General features: G+C 40.9%; 1 protein-coding gene across 1 annotated transcript in view; it reads left to right on the top strand.

Moving 5' to 3' along the window:
- The window catches only part of METTL25 (methyltransferase like 25), a 102304-nt gene that overhangs the window by 14572 nt on the left and 60061 nt on the right, over positions 1-27671 (top strand). The window contains exons 2-5 of the mRNA XM_008143797.3: positions 6695-6859; positions 7332-7438; positions 17667-18266; positions 22482-22629. Of these exons, the coding sequence (XP_008142019.3) occupies positions 6695-6859; positions 7332-7438; positions 17667-18266; positions 22482-22629 (1020 nt within the window). The remainder of the gene's footprint in view (positions 1-6694; positions 6860-7331; positions 7439-17666; positions 18267-22481; positions 22630-27671) is intronic.

Below are 27671 nucleotides of genomic sequence, written 5' to 3'. Positions count from 1 at the left end.
TTCTAAGAGGTTTTCATGTGGAAATAACATATTTTTTCATTTTGCATGCAACCATAAATTACACTCAAGTAGCATTGGCAAAGTTTCTTAACACATAATTGGATGATATAAATTGATTTATTTTAAAAAGCATCAGTATGTGTTCTGTTTTCTTTCTTACATAAATGATAGAATTATAGGTATATTAAGGCACTCATAACATTTAATACATCCCATTTATATTTTCATAGTTTAACAAGTCAGACTTTAACTTTGTATTGAAGTCTCCTAAGCAAGTATAAAGGATTGAAGCCTCAAGTCAACAGAAGCCAAAGTCTTTAAACTACGTTATTAAATTTGCATTGAATATAAGTAAGTTTCCATTCTAGAAAACATGTCTAATTCAACTCAGCCAACACTTATTGAGCATTGTTCTATCGTAGTTTTGTCAGTAAGGAAAAATATCACCTATGGAGCTATTGCCATGGCACTGATGAGAGTTAATGGAGTTTGAAGCACAGCATGATAGTGTGTGTGGGGGGTCCCCACATGAAGGACATTTTCCATTAGGATTGATGGGAGGCTGGGTATGTCCATTGAAGGCACAAGATGCTTTTATGGTAATGTAAAGATTTTCAGCTTCAGCACCGGGTGAGGGATGACACTGTTAAGTAGATAGGAAACAGGAGAAAGAAAAGGTTTGGCAAACATGAGAACTTTTGTTCAGTTTTGAACTTTTTGAATTGCAGATATCTGTAGGGCATTTATGTAGAAACTAGAGGCCTGGTGCACAAAATTCGTGCACTCGGGGGGCGGGGGGGCTCCCTCACCCTGGCCTGCGCCCTCTTGCAGTCCGGGAGCCCTCAGGGGATGCTCACTTGATGGCTTAGGGGAGCGGGCCTAAGCCGTCAGTTGGACATCCTTAGCACTGCCACGGAGGTAGGAGAGGCTCCCGCCACCGCTGCTGCACTCACCAGCGTTGAGTGTCTGCCCCCTGGTGGTCAGTGTGCGTCATAGCAACTGCCGTTTGGCCTATTTGCATATTAGGCTTTTATTATATAGGATGAATTCAGAACATTTTTATGTCCGTGTGAAGATTGTTAAGAGGGCACTACTAATTTATTCTTGAAATTCTGGGCATGGGACTGTTCTAGTCTGTGTTATAATAGCAATAGTAACTTTTGCCCTAATCCCTTGTAACACAGTTAAAGCCCAGAATTAATACACTGTTGCATTTTATATTTCATCACATTCTAAATTTTCTAAATCACTCTTTTCTTCACCTTGCAATTATAAACTTTAGGGCTGAAGTGAGGTTTCATGCTGCTCTCACAGGCTCGGCAGTGCTAGTGAAGTCCTCCTAGTGGCCTCAGTAATCACTGCCACCACAGAATCTGAGAATTCATTCTGCCCAGGGTACCTGGTGATGCTACAGTAGCAAATGTACTGAGGAATTGTTTTCATTCATTCATTCATTCATTCATCCATTTATTTCCTATTAACTGAGTACCTGCTACATACAAGGTATGTTGCTTTTCAACTGGACGTGAAGCAGTACCATTGTCTTGTTTCTAGAAGTAGATACCACAACAAAACCTTATCATAAAAACTTTTATTTCCTTTTCAGAGACTTATCAGTTGTTTTAAATGTAGAAATTACTTTTTTAATTTCTTGAAACCTTAAGACCCCTTCTGGTAAAGAGGGAGGTGTTGAGGGGAGTAAAGAAAGTGAAAGAATTAAGAAGATAAACAAAGTGAGTATGAACTAGCTTGAGATATTACATGTATTGATCTATGCCAGAGGCAATTCTTGCTAGATCTGATTCTGACATTCCAATCTGTCTAGCACTTTTCTTAACTGCTCTTTTGACTGACTTCATTTGTTGTCCAGTGGACTTATTGTTATGGCATGCTAATTGAATGTGGGAATTAGAAGCAAGGTCGAACACTGCCCTGGTTCACACCTTGCCACTTCGTGTTTCTGTGAACCTGGATAAATTGCAGCCTCTCTAAGTCTCAATTTCTTCCTCTATAAATGGGGGTAATAGCACTATGTAGCTAACTTATCAGACTATTCCATTTAATGTAAGCTGTTTAGCATGGTGCCTGGCATATAGTATATGTGTAATAAGTGTTAGCAATAAAGCAATAATAGTGATGAGTTTTTGTGTATCCTAATAATACTCTGACTTCCTTAAAGAGCTAGGTAATATTCAAGTAAAAGAACACATATTTAGTTTTGACATTTTTTATTTATTAACTATAAATATTATATATTCATTGATTGTTTCTATTTTATTTTTAATACATTATTAGTCATTTCTTTACCTTAACTTCTTTAAAAAAATATATTTTCATGATTTCAAAGAGTAAGGGAGAGGGAGAGATAGATTCATCAATGATGAGAGAGAATCATTGATCAGTTGTCTCTTGCACACACCCCACTGGGGATCAAGCCCACAACCCGGGCATATGCCCTTGACCAGAGTCGAACCCAGGACTCTTCATTCTGCAGGCCGATGCTCTATCCACTGAGCTAAATCAGCTAGGGCTTTACCTTAACATTTTTACAATCCAATGTGTATATATAACTTCTCTGTCTTTCCTTATACATTGGTCTCTGCTGTTAAAAAAAACACAATATTTAGAGATTTCCTGATCTCATATTGTAGACAATACCTTCTCCCCTGCCTGTTTGCTCCCCTTGCTTCCTCATGCCCTATTAAGAAATCTCTGTGGAATAGTGATTTAGGGTGTATGAAAGCTATGTAAATATGGAACTGGAGAGCTAAGTGAAATAAGCCAGTCAGTGAAAGATAAATACCACATGATCTCACTCATTTATGGAATATAAAGAACATTATAAACTGTTGAACAAAAATAGATAGAGGCAAAGAAGCATGGAACAGACTGTCAAACTACAGGGGGAAGGTAGGGGAGGGTTGGGGAGGTAAGAGATCAACCGAAGGACTTGCATGCATGCATATAAGCACAACCAACAGATGCAAGACACTGGGGGGGGGGGGCGGTGAGGGCAAGTGTTGGGGGGTAGGGGAGTCAGGGGGGAGGTCAGTGGGGGAAAAAAAGGAGACTATTTGTAGTACCTTAAACAATAAATTTAAAAAACCCCACCTAAGTAAATAAAGACAATGCATGTAATAAAGCAAAACACGTATGTCCAGCAGAGGGAGATGTTGGCAAAATAATCAAGACACATAATATGCAGGTGCAGTGGGCAACAAATTTAAAAACAAAGCTTTCCCTGTATAAAAACATCTAACTAATTAAGAATTAACTAAATATAAATTCAGTAGCGCTGTGGATTCTGTTTTGCTAGCTGTCAAACCCAAACTCATCATACAATTACCTGGAGAAGCACTATGAGGAGTATGTACACTTTACCACTCCATGGAGTTTTGCTCACGTATTGTTTCAGAGATGGAAGTAATGACAAGAATATTGACACACACCTCTTCCTCTCTCTCAGTAGAAGTTACAGGCTGATTACTTGAAAACAAAGCAAGCACAGAATCTATATATATTTTCCTAATTCAAAAATATTTTTTCATTGAGTTCTAGATTTTTCTGAATAAACTGGTGTCACTCTTAGTGACGTAAACTGATGGACTGAATAAAAACACTATTCTTTTTATAAAAGTAAACATTATTGAAAAGATAATATCTTTGCAATTTAGATCTCCAAAATTCTGAAATTACTGGGAGGCCTATAATTAAAAGCAAATTAACAACATTTAATTAAGCTTGAATTGGAATTTTTTCACGTATTTTGAATAGGATAGTTAAGTTGATTTGAACCTTTACTCTTCCAACAGAAACATCACATTTCTTTCTGTTGGCAACATTGTCCAATAACTGACTACTATAATAGTCCCTCTGCACTCTGAGATTTAATACTCTTATTCTATCACACTCTAAGAAATTGCTGCCCTGGAACTTGGGGATGTTGAGACGGCCCTTAAACCTGAGAGTCTCACTTAATAGTTGACTGAGTTTTCCCCTCTGTACCATGCCTAAATATTTTGATGTGGATTTTATTACTTTTGGCTGCATTAGTAAATTCAGTTTGTAAAATGTCCAAAGAACTTTATATCATATACAAAATATATGTTAAATAAATCACTATAGTAATTAAAAATTTTTTTCTTTATTGACTAAGGTATTACATATGTGTCCTTATCGCCCCATTGTCTGCCCCCCCCCCCAAACCCCCACTCATGCCCTCACCCCCCTGTTGTCTGTGTCCATTGGTTAGGCTTATATGCATGCATACAAGTCCTTTGGTTGATCTCTCTCCCTTACTCCCACCCTCCCCTACCTTCCCTCTGAGGTTTGATGGTCTGATTGATGCTTCTCTGTCTCTGGATCTGTTTTTGTTCATTAGTTTATGTTGTTCATTATATTCCATAAATGAGTGAGATCATGTTATATATATCTTTTTCTGACTGGCTTATTTCGCTTAGCATAATGCTCTCCAGTTCCATCCATGCTGTTGCAAATGGTAAGAATTCCTTCTTCTTCTTTTTTTTTTTTTTTTACCACAGCGTAGTATTCCATTGTATAGATGTACCACAGTTTTTTAATCCACTCATCTGCAGATGGGCACTTAGGCTATTTCCAAATCTTAGCTATGGTAAATTGTGCCGCTATGAACATAGGGGTGCATATATCCTTTTTGATTGGTGTTTCTAGTTTCTTGGGATATATTCCTAGAAGTGGGATCACTGGGTCAAATGGGAGTTCCATTTTTAGTTTTTTGAGGAAACTCCATACTGTTCTCCACAGTGGCTACACCAGTCTGCATGCACTATAGTAATTTTACAGTTTAAATTTCCACTTAGTTGATTCAGAAATGGAAGTTATATATCTCTGCCAATTTTATTTTTATAAATTAAATTGGTAAATGTTACCACCAACAACTTAGTAGATAATAGCTTTAAAAAGATACTATCTTACCCTGCTGGCATGGCTCAGTGGTTGAGCGTTGAGCTATGAACCAGGAGGTCACAGTTCGATTCCAGGTTAGGGCACATGCCTGGGTTGCAGGCTTGATTCCCAACCGGGGGTGTGCAGGAGGCAGCTGATCAACGATTCTCTCTCATCATTGATGTTTCTATCTCTTTTTCCCCTCTCCCTTCCTCTCTGAAATCAATCAAAATATATTTTAAAAACTCTTTAAAAATACAAGTAACAAAAAATTAAAAGATACTATCTTAAGCATACAGTTTTTGTTTAGAATTCTTCAAACCTTCATTGATTTTCTTGCTCTTAATTTTTGCTAAGGAGCATCATTATTCTTTGTGTGTAAGTGGATTTGTATAATTTTATAAGGAACTATGAAGGATCAGCTATAATAGAAGAGACTTCATAGTATATAGTATGGTTTTTCTGGTAGGACCAAAGTTATTCTCTGGATTGCACATGCTTTTATAACCAGAAATTTTTAAATACTTCATTTAACCACTGGATGTGTGGCTTTTTTGAGTTATTAAAAATAATTTTCAGTAAATGGACTTAATTGAACTTCTTCATTCAAAGAGTTTCTTTGAACCACTATAGACACATTTGAATGCCTTTTTTAACCTTTCGTTAATAAATTAATATGTATTAAAAATGACCATGGGAAAGTGGGATTGAGTAAATACAAAGTAAATCTATCAGTGTTTATGCATATTCATTAGAATAGGTAATATTATGCTGCAGTAATAAGCCTAGAGTCTCAGTGACTAAAAACAACCAAGTTTACTTTTCTCACTCTGCATGTCCATTGTAGTTTGACAGCAGTGATGTCTTTGTTGTAGTTACTTGGGGCCTCAGGCTGAGGCAGGTTCCACCTTGACACATCCTTCAGCTATTGCAGTTCTGGGGAAAGGATGTGCAGTGAATCTTCTAATACTCTTAAAACTTCTGTCTATAAATGACATAGTTCCCCTGGGCAAGGTGTGGCCACACCTGAGTTCAACAAGCTGCGTGATCCTCCAGAATGGGCCACTGGATGTTGCAGACAGTACAGCAGTTCACCACTCTTCTAAATGATTAAGCATTTGGAAACTGTCGATAACCTCAGAGTGTCTGGTTTCAACTAAGCATGGGAAGAAAATGAAATGTTTTCACCTGATCATCATCTCATTAGTTTTAGAACTCATATTGGGTTCAGTGCACTGACCACATCCCCCGCCCCCCCCCCCACACACAATTCTACATGATTTAAATTATGTAGGAACTGTTTTACAGAAATATTTATACCACAGGGGATATTGGCATTGTTCCACATGCAGTGTGGACAGGGAATGACAGTGTTGTGGGGACGAACCTGCTTTAAATTCACATTTGTAGGTCGGCCGGGACCATTCATAAATTTCATGACTACATTATAGTTTAGCAGGATTTAAACTTCTTTTTCTTTTTTTCTGTCTCATGGGACAAAAAAAAGGCCAAATTCTAATTTGGAGTTTAAATATATTAATTGTGTACTGTGTTAGGAGAAAACTGAGTGCTACAATAGCTAACAGTTTAAATAACAAATATAATTGAACCATTAAAGTTATCGCAAAATTCACACTAAAATGAAAGTATTGTAATTTGTTGTAAAGATCCGCTGTTTTTTTCATTTATTTTTTTTAATTTCACACAGTTAGCTTTTATTTAATTATTGCTAACATTTCCTGGCTTTTTTTTTTTTTTTTTTTTTTTTTAGGTATTACTGGTTTTTCCAAAATATTTTGTGAAACTTCCCAGAAGCTAGTTAGTGTGGAAGCCTTTGCTCTGGCTGCGAAATATTATTCTATACAAAACTTGGGAATATGTACTCCTTTTGAGCAATTGCTTGTAGCCCTTCGAGGAAATAAAGAAGATAAATCTGGTAGGTTTGTGTATGTATGATTTTAGGCACTTAGAAGCAGTATATTGTTCATATATGTATGTATTTCCAATATGGTCTTAATTTAGTGTTCGACCTTACTAGTATGTCATGAACCCAAATAGGCTTATGCAAGTGGGTCTTCTCATGCAACATATTAAACAGAACTTCATTATGGATCTCCACATTTTTTTCTATATGGTAGTTCAATTATCAGTCTTTTTCTTTATAGTTAATTGTTTTATGTATCAGGGAACATTTTAATAATGTTCTGTGGGTCTTATTTATTTTATTAATTCAAATTTGAATCATAAGAGCTAAACCTATAGAGATCTATTATATACTAGTAGACACCACAATAGAATCTATATTATTTTTATAGTTACTTACAGAAAACATGAATGTCAAGCGATGGTCCTTATTAACTTTTGTTTCTTTAATAGCAGTGTTTTAATTTTGTTGTATTTTTACTCAGGTGACAATGTGAAGCCAGATGAGTTTATGAATTTGAAAAAATCTCACGAAGTTCAGGCAATGTCAGAGCTGATCAGCAGTATTGCTGATTACTGTGGTATAAAGCAGGTAAGAGTATTTCCCTATATTTTCAGGTGTTAAGATTATTGCCTTTTTTTTTTTGTATCATTCAAATTCTTTTTTCTACTATTACTATCTAGCCTTTAAAATGACATTAAATGATAGCTGACATGAGATATGTCAGAGCCTTTAAAAATATGCTCTCATTTCCCAAATACACTCCAATTATAACAAATCTATACCAAAAAATAAGATATCACCATGCATGTTTTGCCACAAATTTCACTCTTTTCAGAGTGGATAGAAGTTAAAAATGATTCCCTTTGACATGTTATAACTCCAACTTGAGGCAATATTATGATGATGACATTTTGCAAAATTGTTCTCAGGACCTGGCCAAGCTGTGATATGGGGCACCTACCTCATTATAGTAACACAAAGAAACTATATTTTAGGACTTGGATTCTTTTACACTGTCAGAATTACAATGCATTCCTGTTGTGAAAAATCGCTTTTGTGTAACAGATCTTTGAAAACAGATGTTAAAATAAAATCAAAGATTGCTTGGATCTATAAAAATAGTAAGTTATTTTTTCCCCCTGGCTTATAAAAATAGTAATTTCTTTTTCTTATCCCTATGAGAACATCTATGGGGGTAATGGACGATTTTCCCTCCTTCAATTTTTATTAGGTGTTACAATCTTTTCCATGGATTCTTCCAGACTTGTGGAGAGTCTGAGGATGATTAGAAAATTATCACAGTGTGGGCTAGGTGTGTGCACAGCCACATGTGACAATGTAGCTCTGTAGGGTAGAGGCTAGAGGCAAGAGCTAAGCAATAGTTTTTAATCTTTTCTCAAGAGTATCATATCTAAGCAATACTTTCAGGATTAGTAACAGGCTCACCATGGCAGTGATGCTCATCTAGACCAGAAGCTGCAAGTACACAGTAAAACTTAACAAACTATTGCCATACAAATCACATGGATGAATATTAGAAACATAAAATTGAATGGGGAAAAATAAGCAATTTACAGAAGACCACCATATTTAAAAGCTCTAAAGAAAAACAATGGTATATTCCTAAGGTAAAAAATTATAAGAAAAAAAAAAAACTAGAATCATAGTAATTTTATTTTTTATTTTTATTTTTATTTATTTATTTTTTTATTTTATTTTTTAAATTTCTTTATTGATGAAGGTGTCACATATTTGTCCTCATCCCCCCATTCCCATCCCACACCCCTCCCCACGGATGCCCCAACCCCCTGTTGAACTTAACCATTGGTTAGGCTCATATGCATGCACACAAGTCCTTTGGTTGATCTCTCCCCCCTACCCCCACCCTCTCCTATCCACCCTCTGAGGCCCGATAGTCCGATCGATGCCTCCTTGTTTCTGGTTCTGTTCTTGTTCATCAGTCTATGTTGTTCATCATTTCCCCTAGATGAGCGAGATCATGTGTCACTAGAGATATACTTACAAGAACTGAATGTGAGACGAGCAATAATAGTTATGCTGACAGGCAAATGAATCAGTCTGTTGTGAGTTTCTTTTTGGACCAACAGTTCTTTTGAGACCCAATTTCAATGTCCACCAGTTCCTTATGTGTACATGTCGGCACTGACCCCTCAGCTCTGGATGGTGGACAAATGGTGGTAACGGAGGTCCGACTCCCTCTGGTTTGGTCTCGGCCGGACCCAGGGGCACGGCTTCACCCAGACTCAGGGGCACGTGGCCTCACCCAGATTCAGGGGGTGCGTGGCCTCACCCAGACCCGGGACCCAGCCTCACCCGGATCCAGGGGCACACAGCCTCACCCGGACCCGGGATCCAGCTTCACCCGTACCCAGGGGCGCGAGGCCTCACCCGGACCCAGGGGCACACGGCCTCACCCGGACCCGGGATCTAGCTTCACCCGGACCCAGGGGCGCGTGGCCTCACCCGGACCCAGGGTCGCGTGGCCTCACCCGGATCCATGGGTGCACGGCCTCACCCAGACCCGGGACCCGGCCTCACCCGAATCCAGGGGCACAGGGCCTCGCCCGGACCCAGGATTCAGCTTCACCCGGACCCAGGAATCATAGTAATTTTAGAATTAGTTACCTCTGGTAGGGGAAGTAGGGAAATGGGTTTATGGATGGAAAACCATCCACAATTAATGCAGTAGAAATATTAATGTTCTAGTTTTTAGGATGGCTGGTAGGTTCGTGGGTATAGCCAGTGCTGTTGGACACCTAACCCAAATACTCTTAGGCCTTACCATTTCATGGTGTGCCAGCCTACTTTCTACCTGGCAATGTCTGCATTTCTTTCCCTGGCTGCTGAAACAAGGCGCTGCTTGCATACACGTTCTGGGAATTAATCCCTCTCTGTGGCAAGCCTTGAACCACTGATTGGTACAAGTTAATATGCAAATACATCAACTCCCTGACATTTTAGGTGGATGCTTCTGAGGTATGCCTTCTACACTAGCTCTCAGAATCTCCCAGTGCAATTAAACCCAAGCTGCCCTAAAAGTATCTTGATTAATAATGCACCTTTTATTGGGCTGCCTTCCTTTCTCTTTTTCTCTCCTCTACTTCCCTACCCTTTTTTCGCCTCCCAATTAAATCACTTATACTTAAATCTCTGGTGTAGAATCTGCTCTGTTGTGACACAAAAACTAAGATAAAGGGTATTTATTGTGTTTCATAACTTTACATTTTGACTGTATTTATTCTTTTATTTATGTAAAATATTGCATAATAATAAATAAATTTAATAAAGCAGATTTATTTTATTTCTAAATAGCAGAGAAAAATTTTGAAATAGCTTAATATATAATGTTAGACCTGCTTTAAGGGATTTTTTTCAAAGCAAAGGAGATTGTTTCTAGTGAATGAAATCTCCTAAAGTAAAGACTTTTACAAGGTCTGTGTCTTAAATCATTTAATAGCAATATTTGATTCTCACAGTAGTTTAGTTTAAAATGTTTTACATATGTACTACTGTACTTTTAAAATGCAGATTTCATGATGGTCGATGGAAATCCAGGATCAGAAACACTTGCCTTTACTAGTGACCCTAGAGAGCTCTCATTAACTGTGATGGAGAAGATTTTGGGAGAGGCAGGTTTTACAGAAAATATCAAGCACTTACTTTGGAACATGTTAGTTTGAGAAGCTTATTAGACACTCAAGTAGAAATGTTAGGTAAACTGATGGATATCCTATCTAATAAAATCCTATCTAATAAAAGAGTAATATGCAAATTGACTGTCACTCCAACACACAAGATGGCTGCCCCCATGTAGACACAAGATGGCTGCCACAAGATGGCCAACAGGGGAGGGCAGTTGGGAGGGACCAGGCCTGCAAGCGAGGGCAGTTGGGGGCAATCAAGCCTGCAGGGGAGGGCAGTTAGGGGTAACCAGGCTGGCAGAGGAGGGAAGTTGGGGGCGACCAGGCCTGCAGGGAAGGGCAGTTGGGGGGACCCAGGCCTCCAGGGGAGGGAAGTTGAGGGGGCCAGGCCTGAAGGAGAGGGAAGTTGGGGGTGACCAGGCCTACAGGGGAGGGAAGTTGTGGGTGATTGGGCCTGCAGGGAAGGGCAGTTGGGGGGGACCAGGCCTGCAAGGGAGGGCAGTTAGGGGCAATCAAGCCTGCAGGTGAGGGCAGTTTGGGGTGACCAGGCTGGCAGAGGAGGGAAGTTGGGGGGGACCAGGCCTGCAGGGGAGGGAAGTTGGGGGTGATTGGGCATGCAGGGAAGGGCAGTTGGAGGGGACCAGGCCTGCAAGAGAGGGCAGTTAGAGGTGATCAAGCCTGCAGGAGAGGGCAGTTAGGGGTGACCAGGCTAGCAGAGGAGGGAATTTGGGGGGGACCAGGCCTGCAGGGGACAGCAGTTGGGGGGAACCAGGCTGGCAGGGGAGAGAAGTTAGGGGTTATCAGGCTGGCAGGGGTGGGAAGTTAGGGGTGACTGGGTTGGCAGGGTAGGGCAGTTAGGGGTGACCAGGTTGGCAAGGGAGGGCAGTTAGGGGCAATTGGGCTGGCAAGGGAGCAGTTAGGCATCAATCAGGCTGGCAGGGGAGTGGTTAGGTGCTGATCAGCTGACAGACAGAAGTGGTTAGAGGTGATCAGGAAGGCAGGCAGGTGAGCAGTTGGGAGCCAGCAGTCCTGGATTGTGAGAGGGATGTCCCACTTCCCGTTTAGGCCCGATCCTACAGTAGGATCGGGCCTAAACGGGAAGTGGGACATCCCTTGAGGGGTCCCAGATTGGAGAGGGTGCAGGCTGGGTTGAGGGACACCCCTCCCCCGTGCACAAAATTCATGCACCGGGCCTCTAGTATTATTATGAAGTTCACCAGAGAATTCTAAAATTTGAAAGGCTTTAGCTTAGAATGGTAATTAGATCTTCAAGTTAGTCAACAAAATATAACTCCTATCTGAAGTATAGTGACCACTGTGTGTAACAATGTTTTTGTGAGAAAGTGTCCTAAACAGAATTAGGAAACTAGGAAGGTCAGTCACACCAGGCATTGGATTAGAGACTCCTCTGTCTTTTAACCTATAAAATGATCCAGTATGGAAAATACTATTGTGAGTAAAGAGTAGGAAATCAGGATTGTGGAAATTTTGCAATTGAGACCAGATAGTTTGAAGGCAAAACGTTTTATGGCTTATACAACTTTTAATAGCACAGAATTTTCCATTCTATTGCTAACACTGCATATGTTACTAAAGTTTGGAATGGGATAGAAGTCTTCTTGGGTCAATAAGATGTAAATGTAGGCTGACAAATTTTCTAGGAGAAGTTGCTCATTACTGAAAAGGTTTTTAGGTATAATATTGTGAAGACATGATTCTAAGGGTTTCTATAGCCATCTTGCAATAAGAGGAATTAAAAATAAGCTAGCAAAAGTTTATTTTGCTCTTTAAATTTTACATGCAAGTGAAATAATGGTATTTGTCTTTCTCTGACTTATTCCTCTTAGTATAATACACTTTAGTTCCATTCATGCTGTCATAAATGATAAGGTTTCATTCTTTTTTATGACTGACTTAATATTCCATTGTACATACACATGTATCATAGCTTTTTTTATCCACTTGTTTGTTGATAGGCACTTGGGTGTCTTCCATACCTTGGCTATTGTAAACAACACTGCCATGAACATAGAGGTACATATTTCTAAGGTTGAATGTTGTCAAATCTCTGAATGGTTCAACCATTGTACTGAAAGATTTCCTAAAATGAAGTGAATTTTCTTCATTGTTCAAAACTTGATGTTCTGTTACTTGCAGCCAGAATTTTCCTGATATACAAGTGGAATTGTTATAAATATACTGGAGGTCTGGTGCACGGATTCGTGCACCGGTGGGGTCCCTTGGCCTGGCTTGCGGGCATCGGGCCGAAACCGGCTCTCCAATATCCCCCAAGGGGTCCTGGATTGCAAGAGGGCGGTTCTTGGGTGATGAACCCTGGAATTGGGCTCCCTCCTCTCTGGTTCCTGGTGCGTTAGTGGAGAACCGCGGCTGCCAAGTCACTGCAGCTTGACAGCTCCTGTGTTGAGCATCTAGCCCCTGGTGGTCAGTGCATGTCATAACTATTGGTCAAACTGTCTGCCCCCTGGTGGTCAGTGCATGTCATAACTATTGGTCAAACTGTCTGCCCCCTGGTGGTCAGTGCATGTCATAACTATTGGTCAAACTGTCTGCCCCCTGGTGGTCATTACGCATCATAGCTACTGTTCGGACAGTTGCTTAGGCTTTTATATATAGAGATTTGAAAACAAACTCAATTACCTCTTGGTAAGAAAACATCTAAATTGGTGGGAACAGATATGCTGGTGTTTACATCAACCATTGGTTGCTAGCATTAAATTTGTCATTGACATCAGTGAGTGTGTTTTATAGAAGCAAAGGAAAGTTTTGCTTTCTCTGGAGATTCAGATATAAGGGAATTGATTAATAGAGTTTCTACTGTACAGCTCTTATATTCATGAGTATAGGTATGGTAACTTCAATCAGTTACCTTAAAGTCAAGATATATTATGCTTCTGTGTTTCCCAGAGATTAACATTAAAAACTGGTATAGGGAAGTATTTGTAAGCTAGTTACTTATTTAGAGGATATTATTTATTGGAGTCTTACCTATGAACTACTTGAATTACAAGACCCCTGAAAATTTTGAGGATTTAATTAATGATATGCATTACTATAAATATAGGCATGTTTCCTTGAGTGGCTCATACTTACGACAGAGTTTGATTGATTTTAGTTAAGAATTAAAGATAGATATAATAATATTAGATAATTTCTTATGATAGTGTTTCTGTAATTGTCCATTTATTTCTTATGAAGAGGCATGGCAATATAATAGTAATCTTGGTAACGTTTTATTTATCTTGTCATTTTTAGTTTAATTAATATATTCTCCAATTATAGGCATTCAGTTTGATAAATTTGTTAATTGTATGCAGTTGTGTAACCACCACCATAATAAAAAATATTTCTGTCATGGTAAAAAGTTTCCTCATGCCCTTTTGCAAGTTATTTTCTCCTCTATTCTCAGGGAACTACTGATCTGCTTATAGTTTTGACTGTTCTAGAACATTGTATAAATGATGTTTTGTGTTTGACATCTTTATGACATAGTTTTTGAGCACCATCAATGTTGTTATATTTACTCTTTGTTCCTCTTTTTTGCTGGGTAGTAGACTATAGTATGGTTATACCACAATTTGGTTTTTCATTTACCAGTTCATGACCATTTGAGTTGTTACCTTTATTTGTCTGCTATTACTGTTCACTTACAAGACTTTGTGTGGACATGTTTTTATTTCTCTTGAATAATTAGCCCAGAGTGGGATTTGTAGATTATACAGTAAGTATATGTTTTAACTTTATGTTAAACTTCCACTATTTTCCAAAGTGCCTGTACCATTTTACATTTGTGCATTTCTCATTATGATTTTAGTTTGCATTTCCCTGAAGACTAGTGGGTATTGGGCATCTTTTAATATTGGCCATTTATATGACATATTGTGAAGTGTGTGTTCAAATAATTTTCCCATTTTTAATTGGTTGCTTGTCTTTTATTGAGTTACTAGAGGCCCGGTGCACAAAATTCGTGCATGGGGGTGTGTGTCCCTCAGCTCAGCCTGCACCCTCTCCAATCTGGGACCCCTCGAGGGATGTCTGACCGCCTGGTAGGATCGGGCCTAAATGGGCGCTCAGACATCCCTATCACAATCCAGGACTGCAGGCTCCCAACTGCTCGCCTGCCTGCCTTCCTGATTGTCTCTAACCGCTTCTGCCTGCCAGCCTATCACACCCTAACCACTTCTCTACCAGCCTGATTGATGCCTAACTGCTCCCCTGACAGCCCAATTGCCCCTAACTGCCCTCCCCTGCAGGCCTGGTCACCCCTAACTGCCCTTCCTTTCAGGCCTGGTCACCCCTAACTGCCCTCCCCTGCAGGCTTGATTGCCTCCAACTGCCCTCCCTTGCAGGTCTAGTCCCTCCCAACTGCCCTCCCCTGCTGGCCTGATTGCCCCTTAACCACTTCCCTGCCAGCCTGATTGATGCCTAACTGCTCCCCTGCCAGCCCGATTGCCCCTAACTGCCCTCCCCTTCCAGCCTTGTCATCCTTAACTGCCCTCCCGTGCCGGCCTGGTCCCTTCAACTGCCCTCTCCTGCTGACCCAGTCACCCCTAACTGCCCTCCCCTGCAGACCTGGTCCCCCCCAACTGCCCTCCCCTGCAGGCCTGGGTCCTCCCAAACTGCCCTCCCCTGCAGACCTGGTCCCCAACAACTGCTCTCCCCTGCAGGCCTGGTCACCCCTAACTGCCCTCCCCTGCAGGCCTGGTCCCCCCCCCAACTGTCCTCCCATGAAGGCCTGGGTTCCCCCCAACTGTCCACCCCTGCAGGCCTCCTCCCCAACAACTGCTCTCCCCTGCAGGCCTGGGTTCCCCCCAACTGCCCTTCCCTGGAGGCCTGGTCGCCCCCAACTTTCCTCCTCTGCTGGCCTGGTCACCCCTAACTTCCCTCCCCTGCAGGCTTGATCGCCCCCAACTGCCCTCCCTTGCAGGCCTGGTTCCTCCCAAATGCCCTCCCCTGCTGGCCATCTTGTGGCAGCCATCTTGTGTCCACATGGAGGCAGCCATCTTGTGTGTTGGAGTGACAGTCAATTTGCATATTACTCTTTTATTAGATAGGACTAGTAGCCTGGTGCATAAAATTCATGCACGAGCGGGGGATGTTCCTCAGCCCAGACTGCACCCTCTCCAATCTGGGACCCCTCGAAGGATGTCCTATTGCTGGTTTATAGGGATCGGGCCTAAACCGGCAGTTGGATATCCTCTCACAATCCTGGACTGCTAGTTCCAGCCACTCACCTGCCTGCCTACCTTCCTGATTGCCCCTAACCACTCTGCCTGCCAGCCTGCTCACCCCCAACTGCCCCCCGCCAGCCAGATCACCCCCAACTGCCTCCGGTGCCAGCCTGCTCACCCCCAACTGCCCCCCTGCTGGCCTGCTCACCCCCTCCTTCCCTCCCCACTGGCCTGCTTACCCCCAACTGCCCCCCCTGCTGGCCTGCTCACTCCAAACTGCCCCCCCTGCTGTCCTGATCACCTCCAAATGATCCCCACTGATGGCCTGCTCACCCCTAACTGGCCCCCCTGCTGGTCTGCTTATCCCCAGTGGCCCCTGCCGTCCCATCCTGGCCTGATCACCCCTCGGTGACCCAAGGTCCCAGCCCCTCCTTTTCTTCTTCTTCTTCTTCTTCTTCTTCTTCTTCTTCTTCTTCTTCTTCTTCTTCTTTTTTTTTTTTTCAGCACCTCCTTGAGTGGAGGCCAGGGCTGGCTGGAAGCAGGTATCTGGGATTTATTTATCTTCTATAATTGAAACTTTGTAGCCTTGAGCGGAGGTCAGGGCCAGCCAGGGCGGGTGGGAAGCTTGGCTTCCTCCATCGCTCGGGGCAACCCAAGCCTCCTGCTCGCTCCAGCTCCGTGGCAGGCCACCATCTTAGTTGGGTTAATTTGAATACTCACTCTGATTGGCTGGTGGACGTAGAAGAGTGATGGTCAATTTGCATGTTTCTCTTTTATTAGTGTAGATAAGATTTCTTTATATATTCTTGACATGAACCATGTGTCAAATAAATGATTTGCAAATATACTATCAGTAGTTCTTTTCTTTTTTAACTATCTTGAATAGCAAAAGTTTTCATTTTTAAAGAAGTTTACTTTTTCAATTATTTGTAGTTGGTGCTTTTTATGTCCTACATAAGAAATCGTTGCCTCTCCGAAAGTGACAAAGGTTTTCTTTAAAAAGCAATTAATTTTTACTACTACATTTAGATATTTGATACACTTTTAATTAATATTGTTTTTGGAATGACACAAGCAAAGTTCATTTTTCATACAGACATCCAGTTATACCAGCGCCATTTGTTGAAAAGACTCTTGTCTTCATCGAATTACCTTAGCAGTTTTTTTGAAAAATCAGTTGTCTATATTAGTATGGTTCTGAACTCTGTGTTTTTCATTGATTTATATGTCTGTTTTTATACTAGCATTATACTATTTGGATTACTCTAGTCTTATATTGATTCCAAAATTGTGTAAATCCTCCAACCTTATTCTTTTTCAAAAGTGTTGCGGTTATTCTAGAAACTGCGCCTTTTCATATAAATTATAATACCTGTTTGTCAATTTCTTTTTTAAAAATCTGCTGGAATTTTTATTAGGATTGCATTAATCTGTACGTCAATTTGGGAGAATTGCCATCTAAAAATTGAGTCTCATGTTTGGTCAACATGGTATATCATTATTTAATCTATTAAATTTTTTCTATGCAGTGTTTTGTAGTTTTCAGTGTATAGGGATCTTACACAACCTCTGTTACTATTACTAGATATTCTAGTATTATGCTAATTTTATAATTTGCTACTGTATTGTATATATTCTAATGGTTCATTATTAATTTCTAATGATCCTATATTCTGACACATTGCTAAATTCACTTACTTGTTACGTTAGCTTTTTTGGTATATTAATCAGGATTTTCTGAGACAGTCATATGATCTATGAAGAAAGAGAGTTTTATTTCCAGTATTTAGGACTTTTGCATCTTTTTCTTGACATTACACTGTCTAGAACTTCTTTTAAAAAGTTAAATAAAAATGATGAGTGTGGTTGGTTTTTAATAAGAATCAAAATTAAAATTAAAAACATAAGAGGTTGTATAAAGTATACAACCATTTATTTACTTTAATTCATTCTGTTTTTCTTTAGGTAATTGACCTGGGTTCTGGAAAAGGCTACCTAAGTTCCTATTTATCCCTGAAGTATGGCTTAAAAGTTTATGGAATCGATTCCTCAAATACCAATACTCATGGAGCTCAGGAGAGAAACAGGAAGCTGAAGAAACATTGGAAAGTCTATCATACTCGGTCAAACTTAGATGTCAATGAACTGGCATTAAAAATGGCAAAAGAAAAGAAAATGCAAGATCAAATTAAAAATAAAGCAGATATTGAGGGAGTATGTAACAACAGTCCTGCAAATCAAGGAATTATGTCTACATCAGATTTCTTGCCAGACTTTTCCAGCTCTGTTATTTCTAACATCAGAAAACAAATGGAAAACCTACATGTTCATTCACATCGAGAAGAAAATTTGTGTTTTGAAAATGCCTTTTCTCTTATAGACCTTTTGCCTATTAATGCCATTGAACCTACTTCTTCCTCCCAAATACCCAAGAGAAAAATGTCTGAAGCAAATAAAGAGAGAAGAAAAACAACATCCAAGTCAAATGAATCAAATATATACTCACCTTTAACATCTTTTATTACTGCTGATTCAGAACTACATGATATTATTAAAGATCTGGAGGTAATTTCACATTTGAATTCCTTGATTTGATTTATAAAATTGTTCTAGGACATAGAATTAAATTTTAATAGTAGCTTACTTAACCTACATATCTTATTTGGTTACATTAATCTAAAGAGCTAAAATTATATATAGACTTTTATGATTCTCACAGCTATCAAAATCTGATGTATAAAATATGACAATTACAGTTTTCCAAAATAGAGTGCCTTCCACTCATTTCAAACCTCCTAAATCAAACAGAAGTACTAGCACAAAAGTTAGTAAGCTAAGTTCTCATTATGTAATATAGGGATTATTAAAATTCCAATTCAAGAAAACTTGTACATTTTAATTTATATTTGAAGAGATATCTACAGCAATATTATCTATAAACTAGAAGCCCAGTGCATGAAATTGCGCGGCCCCATCATGCGCACGTGCCTCACTATGCTCGCAGACCTGCCGTGCTCACAACCCTGCCCACCTGCATGCGCCTCGCTGTGCACGCAGCCTCCTGGTGACTGGTCCTTGGTCGTTACGATGTTACGACCACTGGGTTTTTATTATGTAGATATAAAACCCTAATATGCAAATAGACCGAACGGCGGTACAACTGAACAACCGGTTGCTATGACGTGTGCCGACCACCAGGGGGCGTGTGTGGAACATGGCAGGTGTCGGCAGCAGGCGGCAGAGCGTGGAACATGGCGGGCATCGGCCACAGCGGGATGGTGGAGCAGATGTGAGGGGGCACCAGACCAAGGCAGGGTGCCAGTCGCTGTCATTGGTGCGAGCCTCTGGTGGTTACTGAAAGTTCTTTGCTCCCTCCCACATGCCGTGGTCCTGCTTGGTGCTCATACCTCCTGCCGGTGCCAGCCCTGCTGGCATCCGCTGCTGGCAGTGGAGCTGCCGCTCGTACCCGCTGCTGGTGCCTGGCGCCGGCCCCGATGGCTCAGCGCTGTCAGTGGGTGCGAGAAGCAGCTTCCGGCCCCGATCGCCCCTCAGGGCTTCTCCACCTCTCCCTGCTCCTGAGGGCAATCGGGGCTGGCAGCCACTGCTCGCACCCACTACTGGTGCCAGCCCCACTTGCACCCGCAGCTGGTGCCGGCATCAATTGCTCTGCGCCGTCAGTGGGTGCGAGTGGGGCCAGTGCCATCAGCGCGTGGGAGTGGCAGCAGCGGCAGGAATGGGGCTGCCAGCAGACAGGGGACTGGGGGCTGCAGCGGGAGGGACCGGGCAGGATGGGCTGAGACCCACCCCTGTGCCCACTGCAGCCTCATGGCCCACAGTTCATTTCAAGGTGCACGAATTCGTGCACTGGGCCCCTAGTATTTAATGTTAGCCTTGGTAACCAAATATGCAATTTTTTTAGCAAATGTTAGCTTCTGAGTATTCTTAAAGAATTTCAACTTTTTTCTAAACTATGTCAAATGTAATTCAAAGAGAATATTTCTTAAACAAAGGCACCATTACATGTTAAGACAATATTGTAGAGGAGCTTCTAGAAATCATTCAGCCTAACTCATTGTTTAAAAACAAAAAACAAACAAACAAACAATGTAGCCTTTCAAGTTGTAATACTCTACTTATTAAATTTTTCAGTTTTTTAAAATTTTATTAGGGTGATATTGGTTAATAAGATTATATAGGTTTCCAGTGTACAGTTCTATGACACATTATCTATATATTGTGTTATATGTCCACCACCCAAAGTCAAAACTTTTGTCACCATATATTTGACCCCCTTATACTGTACTAACCTCCCACCTCCCTTCCCTCTGGTAACTACCATACTGTTGTCTATGTCTCTGAGTTTTTGTTTCTTTTCTCTGTTTATTCATTTGTTGCTTTCAGTTTTACATCCCACAGATGAGTAAAATCATGAGTGACTTTTTCTGACTTACTTCGCTTAGCCTGATATTCTCAAGATCCACCCATGTCACAAATGGCAGCACTTCATCTGAGTAGTATTCCATTGTTTACATGTACCACATCTTTATCCAATCATCTATCAAAGGACACTTCAGTTGTTTTCCATGTCTCGGGCACTGTGAATAATACTGCAGTTAACATATATCTTATGCATACATCTTTATGAATAAATGTTTTCAAGTTTTTTGGGTAGATACCCAAAAGAGGGGCTACACGATCATATGATAACTCTATTTTTTTTTTAAATTTTTGAGGGAGCCTCTGTGCTGTTTTCCATAGTGGCTGCACCAGTGTGCCTTTCCACCAGCAGTGAATGAGGGCTCCTTTTTCTCCACAACTTCTCTGACACTTGTTACTTGTCTTACTGATAATAACAATTCTAACAGTTGTCAGTGGTATTTCATTGTAGTTTTGATTTGCATTTGTATGCCTGCTTAGGAGATGTGTCTGTTCAAGTCCCCTGCCCAGTTTTTAACTGTATGGACATGTTTTCATTTCTCTTGGATAATTAGCCCAGAGTTGGATTTGTAAGTCATAATTGTTAGCAAGTATATGTTTTAACTTTATGGTAAGCTGCCAATGTTTTCCAAAGTGCTTGTACCATTATTAACCTCATTTTACAGATGAGGAAATTAAGGCACTGGAGAATTAAAAGAAAATTGGTATATTGATCAAGATTCCGTGAGTACATGCAGTTGTACCAATTCAGTATGTGTATACATTAAAATTAGGCTTTGAAACAGTTCATAGGAGAATATTTACATAAAACTGATGTTATAAAATTTAGAACAAAAATTATTACATTGAATTTTAAATTGTTATATTTGAAGCAAGGAATGAACTAAGTAAACTTTTTTGTTAATTTGGCACCTTTTATTTGTTTTTTATTACAGTTTTTTATAAGTTTTAATGGGCAATTTGTGAAGAAGTGAATTTATAAAAAATATTAGTAAGTTATAAATGTGTCTCAAATCACAAGTTTTTCATAGTCATGCATGCTACATTTGATTAGTCCAATCTTTAGTTTGGCTAGTTGTGAAACAGAAAAGAGAAAATCCAAATGGGTAAGTAACTAAAAACAGTAACTCAAAAGTATTTAGTTGTGATAAATGATCACAGTCATTTTGTCCATAAAGGAAATGATTATCTCTCTATATATAAAGGGGTAATATGCAAATTAGCCAGGACGCCGTAACAGTAACAACCGGCTCAGTAGGAGGCTGCACATGCAGATGGGCAGGAGGGGACTGCGTGCCGCCCCAGCCCCAGCAGCCATGGCGCGGCTGGGGGTGGGCCTGGAATGGAGACACAACACACAGGGGGGCCCGCCCCTGCTGGGAGACAGCGCACCAGCAGTCCTGCCTCTGTGCATGAGCTGCAGAGGAAACACCTTTTCTTACTGCTCATTGGCTAAGCTCCATGTACGCCGCCACTTGCAGTGTTCTTGGTAACTTGGGTAATAAGAATACAAGAAGGTGATCTAGGGTTTTTCCACCTCATTCCTGGAGGAAAAAATGAAGGTCCACTGCTGAAGGGGCTAAGAAATGTCATATCCTGCCCTAACCAGTTTGGCTCAGTGAATAGATTCTCAGCCTGCAGACTGCAGGGTCCGGGTTCGATTCTGATCAAGGGCATGTACCTAGTTGCAGGCTCCTACCTGGCTGGGGCCCAGGTCAGGGCTCATGCAGGAGGCAACCAATTGAAGTGTCCCTCTCACATTGATGTTTCTCTCTGTCTTTCCAACTCTCTTCCATGTTTTCTAAAAATCAATAGAAAAATATCCTCAAGTGAGGATTAAAAAAAAGAAAGAAATGTCATACCCTATGAAAGAGACATCTTGAAAATGCCTAAAGAAAGTTGTCATTTTTTCGTGATGAAGGGACTGGAGTCCATGTTGATGAAAACACTTTGGTGGCTGCGGCAGCCGGCAGTGGCAGCAGCAGCGGGGTGATGGGGGTGGCGCCTTCCCCTTATCAGCTGGTCACCTCCTGCAGAGGGAGGCCAGACTGCGGCTTAAGCCTCTGGGGGGAGCAGGCAAGCCGTCAGTAGGACATCCCCTGAGGACTCCCGGATTGTGAGAGGGGGCAGGCTGGGCTGACGGACCCCCCTCCAGTGCACGAATTTCATGCACCGGGCCTCTAGTTTGTTATAAAAATAAATTAAAAACAGTATTTTCTAGTTAGAATTTGGTCATTTTTAAAAGCTCCATATATTCTAATGAACATTTAAAATCTTCACCTGAAATGTATTTTTAGCCCTCCTTTTAATTGCCAAAATTTGTTTTTCTTCTCATTTTTAAAGGATTGCTTGATGGTAGGTCTACATACTTGTGGTGATCTTGCTTCAAATACTCTACGAATATTTACTTCCAATTCTGAAATCAAGGGAGTTTGCAGCGTGGGTTGTTGCTACCACCTCTTATCTGAAGAATTTGAAAACCCACATAAAGGTACAAAATTCTCCATATCTCATAATTTCATTTATTTCAGCATAATTGGTGCTTTCTAGCTCTCCATAATTTTTGTTGACATTGTTGTCATTTTGAATTAACATTTAAAATAATATCTGATATTCTTGCAATTTTAATATTATATCAATTGAAATTTGATGTACTATCACCTTATGCATTTTGATATACTTTCTTTGCTCATTAAATGGTCTTAGTGCATGCTGAAAACTGCAAATATTTGAAAATTTTATGTGGTATATATTTTACAGAACTTCTATTTAAAACTACTTGTAAGATATACATTTACTAAAATAATAAAACTAAGTTATTTTGTCATGAATATAGAGTTGCAAGGTTTGCTTTTATTTTCAAAACCTTTTCAGTTTTGTGAGAAATATTGATATTTCTCAAAAATCTTTCCTTATTGTATTTTTAAGAATTAACATTTTATTATTTTAAAAGCTGCAAAACTGTGCAATAGCATTAAAATAATGGTATCCAAACTGTGCTCCCTGGACTGAGATGCTGCCTGAAGAGCAAAGTACATAGCAGGATTTAAAGCACCACATATACCTTCATCCAGAGCAGCTCATTTAATATGTTACTAGAGGCCCGGTGCATGAAATTCGTGCATGGGGGGGGGGGGACTTGTGTCCCTCAGTCAAGCCAGCACCCTCTCCAATCTGGGACCCCTTGAGGGATGTCTGATCCAGTGGGATTGGGCCTAAACGGGTGGCCGTCCATCCCTCTCAAAATCCAGGATTGCTGGCTCCCAGTCGCTTGCCTGCCTCTCCTAATTGCCCCTAACCGCTTCTGCCTGCCAGCCTCATCACCCCCTAACCACTCCCCTGCCAGCCTGATCAACACTTAACTGCTCCCCAGCTGGCCCAATTGCCCCTAATTGCCCTCCCCTGCCAGCCTGGTCACCCCTAACTGCCATTCTTTGCCAGTCTGGTCAGCCCTAACTGTCCTCTGCAGGCCTGGTCGCCCCCAACTGCCCTCCCCTGCTGGCCCAGTCACCCCTAACTGCCCTCGCCTGCTGGCCTGGTCCCCTTCAACTGCCCTCCCCTGCAGGCTTGGGTCCCCCCCAACTGCCATCCCCTGCAGGCTTGATCCCCCCAACTGCCCTCCCCTGCAGACCTGTTCCCCCCCCTCAACTTCCCTCCCCTGCTGACCTGGTCCCCCCCAACTGCCCTCCCCTGCATGTCTGGTTCCCCCAACTGCCCTCCTCTGCAGACCTGTCCCCCCCCCCCAACTGCCCTCCCCTGCTGACTTGGTCGCCCCCAACTGCCCTCCTCTGCCGGCCCAGTCACCCCTAACTGCCCTCCCTGCTTGCCTGATCACCTACAACTGCCCTCCCTTGCAGGCCTGGTTCCCCACCCCCCAACTGCCCTCCCCTGGAGGCCTGGGTCCCCCCCAACTGCCCTACCTTGCTGGCCTGGTCTCCCCCAACTGCCCTCTTCTGCTGGCCTGGTCACGCCCAACTGCCCACAACTGCTCTCCCCTGCCAGCCATCTTGTGGCAGCCATCTTGTGTCCACATGGGGGCAGCCATCTTTAACCACATGGGGGTGGCCATCTTGGGTGTTGGAGTGATGGTCAATTTGCATATTACTCTTTTATTAGATAGGATGTCTCTTAATAAGATATGGTTTCAAAACTGCTGGTTTAGGTCAGATGGTTAGTTTATTCATATTAACATAGCAGTTTTCTTTTCTATTAGTTTAATGAACATCCAGTGTCTCTTGCTAAGAATTCTTAAGCCAGGAAGCTGTGTGCATATGGATGGTATTGTTTGTTCTTTTCTCAGTTTTAAAATCCAGATGAATAGGAAATTTTTACTTTTTATTTAGTTGTGCATAAGAGGTAAAAATTATCATTATATAATTCTACTGAAATTTGACTGGGTGAGACAGAGGTCATCCATTGACCTGGCAAAGGTTTTTATAAAAAAGAGTCAATCAAATTTGATTTTTTTATATCAGAGATTTTTAAAGTATCTTTTATGAAAGGTGCATAGAAGAAAAAATTTTAATATATAGAGATATATTGACTGAGAAAAAAATTGGCAAAAAGTTAACAATAGTTTAATTTATATGGAGAATATATGTTTTTCTTGCCATTTTTCTAATTTTATTCAGAGTACAAAAATCTTCAAGATAAAAATTTGGAGAAAATAGTGAACCTAAAAAAAGAAAAAAATATAGTTATAATAAAATATTTACCCAAATATCTACACTATATTACAATATTTTTGTGCATCTTTTCTAAAAGAAAGAAAAAAAACTCTTTAATACAATCAGAATTTTATAGCTTTTAAAATATTAAGTGTATAGTGTTTTCCTGGACCAACAATAGCATAAGATTCTATGTAAGGGAGGTATGGTTCATAGTTCAAAAATTTCCTCTTCTGTAGGTGCAATGAAATGGGTTTTTCATTTTACCCCATTGACCCTCTCCACTCCCAACCCCCTCCCCAGGTCTTCATTGCACCATTGTCTGTGTCCATGGGTTATGCATATATGCATATGAATTCTCTGGTTAATCTCTTTGCACCCCCTGCCTTCTCTCTGAAATACATCAGTCTGTTCCATGCTTCAATGTTTCTGGTTCTATTTTGTTCATCAGTTTATTTAGTTCATTAGATTCCACATATAAGTGGGATCATGTGATATTTGTTTTTCTCTGTCCGGCTTATTTCACTTAGCATAATATTCTCCAGGTCACACCATGCTGTCTCAAAGGGTAAGAGATCCTTCTTGTTCACAGCTGCATAGTATTCCGTTGTGTATATGTACCACAGTTGTTGTTTTTTATCCATTCATCTACCATTGGGCATACGGCCTGTTTCTAGATCTTAGCTATGGTCAATAACACTGCTAGGAGTTTCTTTAATCATAGGCTCTATTGGGATTTGGTGTAGACAGTTGGTGTGTCTTTCAGTTCAGAGGTATTGTCCTTTAGTATATTAACTTCAGCTTCCTGCTTCCTTCTTTCTTCTTTATCATCATGCTCCCAAAGATGTCCTTTCCCCTTCCAAAGGACTCCTCTCTTCTTAAGACTATCATCCCTGATCCTGTTGAACCCTTGTAGCCATTGCACTGCATCATCAGGTCATAGACCTACTTTCAGTATTTCCCACCATGGGGCAAATACTCTCTTTTGAACAAGTGACTAGGAATAGGGGAAAAAAAATCACTGTTCCTACACTGGCAGCTGCATTTCAGACTACTAGAAGATAATAAGCACTTTGGCATTATATATATATAATATGCTAAGTGTCCAACCGTCCGACTGGTTGCTATGATGAGCACTGACCACCAGGGGGCAGATACTCAACGCAGGAGCTGCTGAGCTGCAGTGACTTGACAGCAGCAGTTCTTGGGTGACGCACCCCAAAACCAGAGAGGAGGGAGCCCGATTCCTCACTGGGCCGCACGATTCCACCTTTGGCCTTGGGTTTTGTTTTTGCCGGGGCGCTGTTGGCCCCGAATCTGGTTTACTGCACACTTGTGTTTGCATTCCACACCCTATACAACAGCAACTTTGCAGAGTGCCCTCTCGCACTATGGGACCCCTCGGGGATGTCAGAGAGCCAGTTTCAGCCCAATCCCCGTAGGCCAGGCTGAGGGACCCCACCTGCCAGTGGGACCCCACTCACTCCACAGATGCCCTTTGAGCCACGGCACCACCCCAAGTGCAGTGGGCTAGGGAGGGACCTCGGGAGGTTGGCTCCAGGGCGTGTCCAGCCCATCTTACCCAATCCCACCCAGCCAGCCACCTTCTAATTAATTTTCTTTCAATGTGCATGAATTTGTGCATCAGGTCACTGGTGTATAATAAAGGGAGATGGCGAGGGCTCCAAAAAAGTCCCTTTCTCTTACATAGAATAATTTGAGAAAGAAGAAATTCAAATAGATGAAAAGCAAAGTTCAGTTCAGTTTAATAAACATTCACTGAATGTCAACTATATCCCACACAGTGCTAAGCAGGTGATATAAAAATGTATGTTATCTCATCTTCACCCTTGAGGGATTTAAAAATGGCCCTTAATCCCAGGAATCAGATAATCCCTGTTAGTAACTTAACATTTTTATTTGTAAAAAATTATTTAGAATAGAAAATTTAAATAATATAAAAATATTTTAAAAATTAAAACAAAAGTTTCCAGATCCATATTTTTGGTTTCCTGTATATCTTTCCAGAACAGAAAATACATACATACATATACACTACATTTGTATATAGTGCCTTGGAAGATCAGTAGAAATTAATCAGAAAAGAAGTGGGAAGGATATTACAGACAGATTAAACAAAGGTGTGGGCGATAAGTGTTCAAAATCCAGTTTTTTCTCTTTCCCTTCCATAGTCAGTGTTTCTCTTTGAGTCTTCTGGGAGAAAAATAATTGAATAAAATAACTCCAAATTTTTACACTCGAAATGGAAGCCTCTCAGTTAACAGATTCTCAAGTATTGGTCTTGTATCCGGCCTCTGTAAAGGCAGTTTCCCCTTCTCTTCTCTAGAGTGGAAGTTACCATTGTTCATTGAGTTGATAGGAAATTTTTGGTTCCCAGATTCAGATAAGAAAAGTGTTGGAAAGGTGACTGGTAGCTACAAACTCTCATTTTTCTTTCTTGTAAACAGAGTCAATTCATGGAAAGGCCTTCCTGTAAAAAATGTCTTAACCAGTGAGAAACATTGAGATTATCAGGGAAACAATACTAGACTTATGTGGCAAAAGCTAATAATAATATCTTAGTATTACTTGCTTTCCTCATACATACCTGAAATGAACAGAGTTGGGAGTTTTGCTTTCAGGAAAGCAAAGAATAAGCAGGAAGAAACAGGACTGATGATATGATGAATTAGGTGGAGATATATGAATATGAGTAACTTCACATATTTTGGAGATCGAGGCAAGAGTTGGAAAGCCAAAATATAGGAGAAAAAAATGTAGAAAAATAAGTCATATGAATAACAAAAGCAACCTCGGTTTATGCTGCAATTTTGCCTTCCTTTAGACCAGGGGTCCTCAAACTTTT

The sequence above is a fragment of the Eptesicus fuscus genome, chromosome 7, assembly GCF_027574615.1.
Source record: "Eptesicus fuscus isolate TK198812 chromosome 7, DD_ASM_mEF_20220401, whole genome shotgun sequence".
Classification (NCBI taxonomy): Eukaryota; Metazoa; Chordata; class Mammalia; order Chiroptera; family Vespertilionidae; genus Eptesicus; species Eptesicus fuscus.
Note: the sequence above shows the minus strand (reverse complement) of the source record. Positions and strands in the feature narration are given on the sequence as shown.